Below are 7,917 nucleotides of genomic sequence, written 5' to 3' on the forward strand. Positions count from 1 at the left end.
CCCCCCCCCCCCCGAGTGTAGGAACAGAAGCTAAAAGGTTTGCGGTGTTGTTGGCAGGTGTACGAGGACTGGGACAAGCCTTCAAACTGCAACGACACGCTGGGAGGTCTACGGGGATCCTCTCCCGTCAGTCCGCGCTCGCAGCGCTCTGGCCGACCGCAGAAGTAAGACACGTTGTAGAGTTGAGTTTCCCCCTGCCGGTGGCCGCATCTGCGCTTTTGTTTGTCTGCTCACTCTCGCCGGTGTCCCACAGAGCACGCCTCCTCATCCCATCGTGGACCCCGCCGGACTCCATGGAGACCCGGCAGAGGAGCAAGGGGTGCACTGGCCCGGCAACGGCCTCGCTCGTTCCCTCCTCCACATGCTCCACGCCAGGCCGGTGTCGCACAAACAACCCCTGCTTGCCCCTCCGCCACGCTGGGAGGACAACAGCCGCCTAGTACGGGACAAACAGTAGAGAGTGAATGCAGGCTTGTTAACTGAAGTCCACCTCTCTTTTTCCCGCCTTGCCGTTTGTTTGTGGTGTGTGTGAGACGTTGAAACGCAGCTAATCATGAATATTCATAACTAGTTTTTGAATAGAAGACCACATTAGTGCTGATGTTTGGTGTCACACGTCAAAGAGATGTAGGCGAATACTACTAAGCCACTTACAGTCCAAAAGGCCCAGTTTATTTTTACACAGGATGTAAATGGAGCCGAAGCCCACAATCCATCTGATTGCAATCGCACGCTGAATACGGACCTGAAGGCCGGGTTGTTTTTGACACCCGTTGCCCTTTTGTATTCATTCCCACAAAGAGGGAGACTTAACAAGAGTAAATATTAGTTAAAATATCCTGGATGTTTTGTTATAGAAAAGAAAATATTACAGCGGCCTGCCGGTGATGAATATTATCAATGAGGCTCCTGTAAAACCTCGCTGTTTTCCTTTTGTGAACATGACCCAAGGCAAAGTTTAAATATAGGAGCGTCAATAAAAGGGCAGCCAAATCCTTAGAAAATAGTGATTTCTGTTGGATGAACTTCTCCAAACAGAACGCCTATGCTGAATCAAGCACCCTGCTGCAAAAGGCTGAGAAAATGTCATCTTAATTTAAAGGTTATTAAAAATCCCATACAATCATGTAATTCTTATACTATAAAGCTTCTCACGGCTTTTTTTGTTTTAGCCTACTATAATTGCTAATGCTGGTCATTTGTACACAAACAGAGTTCAGCTCTTTACATATTAGAAATGCAGAGCACATTAGATGTAGCTGGCTGGTGCAGTGTATCAGCTAATGGAGCCACTGATGCTTTACCTTAAGTAGTCTGTCTATTTGAACATAAAAACCTCAGTCACAGTCACATTATCCACGTCGCCCTCCAGCCTGGTGGGGAAGCAGAAAAAAAGGGGCCATTATGTCCGCGGAGTTCAATTTGTGTTGTAAAAGCTTTGGAGAAGAGGAATAATGCAGCCGAATGTTTTCCAACTGTGAAGCCTTTTTAAAGGCACATTGCCCTGCAGTAGCCTATAGGGAACGTGTTTTTAAACTCCTGTGTCCTTCCCTCAGTTTATCGTCGACGCTGAGTGGATGGCCTCCGTCAGGGGGCCAGAGCCTTGCTCGCATTACTTCACTGCACATCCTCCTGGGAGACCGGCTTTGGCGGCTGAGCTACGCTCCTTCTGCATCTCATTTCTAACGTGTAACGTTCACCTTCAAGTTCCCGTCTTTTGGCTTTTGATGCTGAAAGGCGATTTTAATTCCAACCGCTGCGGCTGCATTGTCTTTTGCAAGGTAGCAGCTAGACGGGACGTTCTCCCACTCGGCAAGTTCACGCTTGACCTGAGTGGCTGGCCGCGACGGCGATCGCCTGTACACCGAACGCCCCTTCTACCCAGATCATCCAGCAGCTCGTGCCTTCTGTGGGAGTGACTCCAAGCAGCCTGGCCAGTACGGGGGGGGGGAGTCTGCTGATAATGGAGCCATCATCCCTGAAATCACCTCTCTGAACAAAGTGTTTAATGTGAGATGAATCATCCACCAGGTTACGGCGTTCATTATCCAGGTTAAAGCGAAATGAGGCGATAAGAGGAGAGGTATCAAAACACACCTTGACGAGGCAGGAAGGGCCTTTTTCTCCCGGCAGAGGGAAGTTGAGGTCGAGATGAGAGGTAGATGCCGTCTGGCTGGAGGGAGCTTCTGTCTCTTGTCTCTTACAGTCACCGTTGCCGTGCTGTTCTGTGGGACTCTGAGGACCTGCAGCGAGAGAGGGACACAAGCAAAACACTTCTTTATGGGACAAGAGACCAAATATGACTCATATCTCTGCTTCTGTCCACCTTCGCTCAAACAGCAGCTCGTACCAGTGTGTGGCTCCCGCTGCTTCTGCGGCTGCGTGTCCATGTCGTCCATTTCGTCGTCCTCCTCGTAGCTGCGCTTCTGTCTGGTCGGCGCATACGAGGTGGAGGGAACCACTCTCGCTTGGCTGGAGCCGGCGTAGCTGTGCGACAGAGTTAAGGAAGAACGAGGGAGCAGACTTCAGAAAAAAAACACACAAGCTGAACCACAAACGTCCCGTCCAATGAGGATATCTCTTTCACCCAGGGATTTTCTCCAGGGATTGGCACGCAGTAGAAAGTCTGTCTCTCTGCAGTCACAGTGTTTCTGGAGTTGAAATCCACCTGGAGATAAACACACGGCGCTATTAATTTCAGGTGTTCACGGATCTCACGAGGGATTCAGGAGAGGCCCGACTTACCCCGCACTCTGTCACGTCTTTGTACTTCCCGCAACGCAACACCTGAGGACAGTCGGACAGTAAAATAAGATTACGATACGATCACACGTGTTATCAAATGCAAAACGTGCCCTTATGCAAACACGCCGCGCAGGAGAGGACGAACGGCGGCGCTTACTTTGGCCTTTGTGGCGGGATCGACAGTCTCATACACGCCCATGTAGAACTCGGGGTCGAACATGTCTTGGATGAGGCAGCGAAACTTCACCAGGCTGTTGGGCTTCAGGTAGTGCAGAGGGACGTCGTTCAGAGACGGGACCTGCACACACACAACAACACACAACACAGTGGTTGGTCTTTTTGTTTTACAAGCGAGCGTGGCGGAGCGGCTGGTATTTACGGGCGCCGTGCTGAGCTGCGTTACCGAGGTATGAGCGTCTTTCTCTTTCAGATGATCTTTGAAGAATTCAACCGCTTTCGCCTCCCATCCGGAGTTTGGGTTGCTCTGGGAAGCAGCTGAAAGACCAACGAGAGACAACGTTATTCCTCGTTTAACAGGAACAGAAACATAAATTGGTGGTTTTAATAACTCTCCAGCGATTAGAGCATCGGATAAAGACACAAATACTAAACATATAGGAACAAAAACAAGCATTACATAACAAACAAACACTGTAAATACACAGATACAGATATATTTACTCCTGATGCATCAAAACAGCTGCATGGTATCTTGTTAAATTGGCATTTTTGTGATTTTTCTTCCCACAAATGAGTCAAATTATTATTATAACTTACATTATAAGTAAGATAACTCCTCATATTAGTTTTACAGAACATATCTGTGCATCCTCAAGTACTAAAACAGACATTACCGCTTGTTTTTGTGTATTTGTTAATTGAAGATCAGCCAGGAAACAGTGTGTGGAAACATGCCACACATTAAAAACTTTCATTTTCCAAGTTAAATTGGCCTTTTGGTGATTTGTTTCTTCCTGCAAAATTGACCAGAAATAAACTACAACGTAAAAACACACACGTATAAAAGTTGCTCACCTTAAAACCTTAATTAGTTTGACCCTGCAACTGACTCACTCTTATAAAAACACACATATCAGTGTGACTTTTACAGTTGTGTGCATTTTAATTAAAGATCAGTCAGTAAAAACAGCTCTTTTTAGTGCTGGACACTGAAAATAACACATCTTAACAAAGAAATAGTAAAGTTTCACAACTCCTGAAGCTGTGTTTTAAGACACACGCATTAAAAACAACTTGATTGTGTTTAGACTTTAAATAAAATAAAGTTTAAAAACCCCTAAAGTTGTGTTTAAGGACATTTATCCACAGCTGAACCATGTGAGTGGATTTAGAGAACTCACGTCGACTTTAAGACACTTCAAGGACCGTGAACGTCTCATAGTGTGAGTTTTACTGTGCAGACGAACCCGGCACTTGTTTTTATTGTTATTATTGTTATTAAAAGTAGTAAATAACAACAAAACGACGTGTAGCCACACAGCTAACAGCCAGGGAGGTTTCCGGTGTGTCTCTTACCGAACATCCCTTCAACCACAGCGAGAGGGTTGTTGATCCAGTCCATCGTTGGCCCGCGTCAACAACAACAACAACAACAAACAACAAACGACGAACAACGTCCGGAGAATATAAAAATTTATCAAAAGTAAAAAAAAAAAAAAAAAGAGAGATAACTATTTTGTTAACTTTCGCGCACGCGGCGGTTGCGAGCAGCGAGGGCGGGAAAATCGCGTCATCGGCGGAGGAGCGTTTGTTTAGAGGCACCGGGAGCGACCGGAGCGCGGAGCTAACACGCCGGTTGTGTTAGTTTTGGTACTTTTAGAGTGAGCTGGTGGGGTTTTTTTTTTTTGAGGTTGGTGTTTTGGTGGGAATGAACGTTTTAAAGTTTTTGTATGAAGTTTATTTTATTTAAAAATAGCGTTTTTCTTGATGAAGCTGTTCTTCTTCTTTGGGTTTAACGGCGGTTGGGAAATGAGCGTATAGGTGCGTCAGCGCCACCTGCTGGCTGGAGGGTAAAGCGGTCATTACAGGAACTTAAAATAACTAAACTCTTTATTATTATTGTTGTTAAATCATTTATTAAATCTTTATTTCAATGATTTATTGTTTCCCCTCATCTAATGCTGATATTAACTTCCTCCTTTCTTGATCATATTTGCTGTAATCTATTAATACGTGCTTGTTTTTATTTCTTTTTGGGGTCTTTATTAATAACAAATAAGGTACAATGACAAACTCCTTCCTCTTTTATTATTTATTTATTAGAATAAAATAATAATGAATACAAACAACAACCAAAAACAAAGCTCCTGCTCTGTAAACCACCGACATGTTTCTACTGTAAAGAGTCTTCAAGTGTCAAGTTTATGTATTTGATCCTTTATCCTTTATCTACTTTACTTAATAGCACTTGTATGACACTTTAATGCAGTTGTATTAAATTGTTTTTGTCCATTACAGTTACAGAAAAAAAAAACAAATCAGATTACAGTTACATTTAGTAAAAATGTGGATTATTTAACCGTTACAAGTTTAAAATACATCAGTTTTTCTTTAAAAACACACTGAGCAGACGACACATTTTAAAGTTTACATTGTTCTGTCATCTTATAGAAAAACACTTACATCAAAACTTCCTTTATGTTTTAATATCCTCGTGAACTACTTGGATTAAGTTACTGACATTACATTTTTTACAACTTTATTTTAGTACCGGATTACATTTTAAAACCCAAACCTGATCAGAAATCAAACCTCTATAAGCGCATAATTGCACAGAATTATTATATCTTATGTAAAAACGAATAATACGGTACTTTGATGTAAATTTCCTGTTTAATTGGTTGTTTTTGTAGTTAAATCTTCTCATTAAAGCTCATTTTAAATGTATTTAAATGTCAGTTACCGCCTTCGGCCTGTAGGTGGCGGTAACGAGAGGAGGCTGTCTCTACAACCAACGACCTGCGCTCAGACGACCTGCGCAGTTCCACTAGATCTACATACAATACGTGACGCTGCGTCCACGTACGTTACGCCGCTGCGGGTCTTCTATAGATCTGTGAAATCCGCGCCGCGGCAGGAAGAGACTCCGGTAGTGGCTACGTGTAATTGTAGGGGTAAAAATGGCAGATAGAAAGAATAATAACGTTTCCAACACCGGGGCGAATTTACTGTTCAGCGGCGCCCCGGAGTTCAACTTCAATCTGCCCTTCATGCCCGTGAGTCAGGCCACCGGACCGGCGGTTCTGACCGGAGGTGAGATACCGAACCGCGACTGTGGACACGTCTCAACGTTGAGGCTAAGCTAACTGGCTAACCTGGGTTCACCTGAGCTGCTGTTTGTGATTTAATGTTGTTTAATGTTGTTTAATGTTGTTTAATGTGACAAACAAACAGAAAACAGGTTGTTTTTTTTTTGTATTTGTGTTAATTGATTGTGTGTGTTTCACTGTCTGCTGTCTCTTGTTGGTGTAGGAGATGTTTTGGGAGTCAAAGTCTTAAATTTGGCCCCATTCTTCTGTTTTTAATGAGTTATTTAATGTGAAAACAAACAGAAAACACAGGTAAACAGAGCTGACTGACTGTTTAACTGTGCTGTATGCTTTTAATCTCCTCTCTGATGTGTTATTATTGCAGATATTTGGGAGTCAAAGTCTTAAATTTGGCCCCATTCTTCTGTTTTTAATCATCTGACAAATTAAAGTCCCTTTTTAAAAACTCTACCTGTGTAATTAACTGTGTTTTTCTCTTTGCTGTAATCTGGATTGTGTTAAAATGGAGCTGAACTCTCTAGTTTTAGAGCATCCTCAGTTACAGGTGTTTGTTGTATTATTATACTGTTATAAATAAATTAATTCATCAATTAGTTGACAGAAAATGAATCAGCCACAATTCTGATGATCAATTAAGTGTTTAAATCGTTTTTTTAAGGAATAAACAAGTTGGTTTCAGTTCTCAAACGTGAGGATTTGTTGTTTTTCTCCGTTTTATATCACTTTACATTTAATATATTTAGGATTTAGACTTTTAGTCAGACAAAACAAGATAAATGAAGATGTCACATTGATTCATTTTATAGATTAAACCCACTGTGTCGTGTTTTCGATGTCTTTTACAGAGTCGATGCACCGATTGGGAAATTCTGGGCTGACATGAAATTTAAAACAACAATTTGGCCAAATGCTTTTGTGTCGAGGAAACAAAGAAATATAAACAGATAAACATCCTTTTTGCAGCTCGGCCTGTTTATCTTCTCATCCAAGATGTGAACACAAGTATAACATGTTTATATCAGTCACAAATAAACGTGTTCACTGTTCACATGTTAAAGTTTTACTCTGTTTTTACTCCTCAGATGATTCCACCGATGTTGGAGAAGAAGACAGCTTCCTCGGTCAGGTCTCTGGGAATGGACCCGCCCCCTCCACATTCAACTACTTCTCCAGTCCCGTAACCAGCAGTGACCCGTTCGCATCCATCGGCCAGTCGCCTCACCCGCCGCCGGCTCTCTCTGCAGCCCCGACAACAACGGGCCCGGTGTCTGTCCCCAGCAGCGTCAGCGTGGCTCCGCCGCCGCCGCCGGGCTCACAGATGAACCCTGGTCCTCCAGCGTTTGGCAGCGCAGTTTACCAGAGCCCTATGGGCCGACACACGCCTCCCCCCACCACAATGACCCCGCCGCCTCCCCAGATGCAGCCGCAGAGTCACAACCCGTACCGACACACCCCGACCAGCAGCAGAGCCAGCCCTTATATTCCAGCCCCGGAGGTCCTGCCACCGACACACACACCTCAGCAGAGTCCGTACTCTCTCGGCTCTCCGCCGCAGACATTCCCGCTGTCAGGACCCTCGTTCACTAAGGTACATGTAAGGCTAATCAGTGACCCGGATACAGGGGTGCAGATCTGATGTCAGGATGGGGATTTTACACAAGCTGAGTTCACTATTCGGGTTAATATAATCTAAAATATCCATAAAATATGTCACTTAGTCAGGGTCTTACTCAATGACAGAAAATGGGTCCTCTTAGGAACCACTGTATTAGATTATCCACACTGGAATTACAACCCAAACAACAGAGATACTGTAAAGTTGAGCTCGTTGTGGATGATTTAAACTGCACTGTCAATCCATTAAGATAAGATAATTCCTTTA

At 43.8% G+C, this 7,917-nt stretch overlaps 2 protein-coding genes across 2 annotated transcripts in view; one reads left to right on the top strand and one right to left on the bottom strand.

Moving 5' to 3' along the window:
- mcmbp (minichromosome maintenance complex binding protein) overlaps positions 1–4,474 on the bottom strand; it is an 8,355-nt gene extending 3,881 nt beyond the window's left edge. Inside the window, exons 1-7 of the mRNA XM_035663390.1 lie at positions 4,282–4,474; positions 3,149–3,240; positions 2,903–3,043; positions 2,746–2,787; positions 2,579–2,668; positions 2,351–2,489; positions 2,098–2,243 (exon numbers count right to left, since the gene is read on the bottom strand). Coding sequence (XP_035519283.1) covers positions 2,098–2,243; positions 2,351–2,489; positions 2,579–2,668; positions 2,746–2,787; positions 2,903–3,043; positions 3,149–3,240; positions 4,282–4,327 — 696 coding nt within the window. The 5' untranslated portion in view covers positions 4,328–4,474. The remainder of the gene's footprint in view (positions 1–2,097; positions 2,244–2,350; positions 2,490–2,578; positions 2,669–2,745; positions 2,788–2,902; positions 3,044–3,148; positions 3,241–4,281) is intronic.
- Positions 4,475–5,783: 1,309 nt separating this feature from the next.
- The window catches only part of sec23ip (SEC23 interacting protein), a 9,617-nt gene continuing 7,483 nt past the window's right edge, over positions 5,784–7,917 (top strand). Inside the window, exons 1-2 of the mRNA XM_035663325.1 lie at positions 5,784–6,018; positions 7,118–7,623. Of these exons, the coding sequence (XP_035519218.1) occupies positions 5,886–6,018; positions 7,118–7,623 (639 nt within the window). The 5' untranslated portion in view covers positions 5,784–5,885. The remainder of the gene's footprint in view (positions 6,019–7,117; positions 7,624–7,917) is intronic.

Source organism: Morone saxatilis, unplaced genomic scaffold (assembly GCF_004916995.1).
Source record: "Morone saxatilis isolate NCDOM2014 unplaced genomic scaffold, NCSU_SB_2.0 Contig19, whole genome shotgun sequence".
NCBI lineage: Eukaryota > Metazoa > Chordata > Actinopteri > Moronidae > Morone > Morone saxatilis.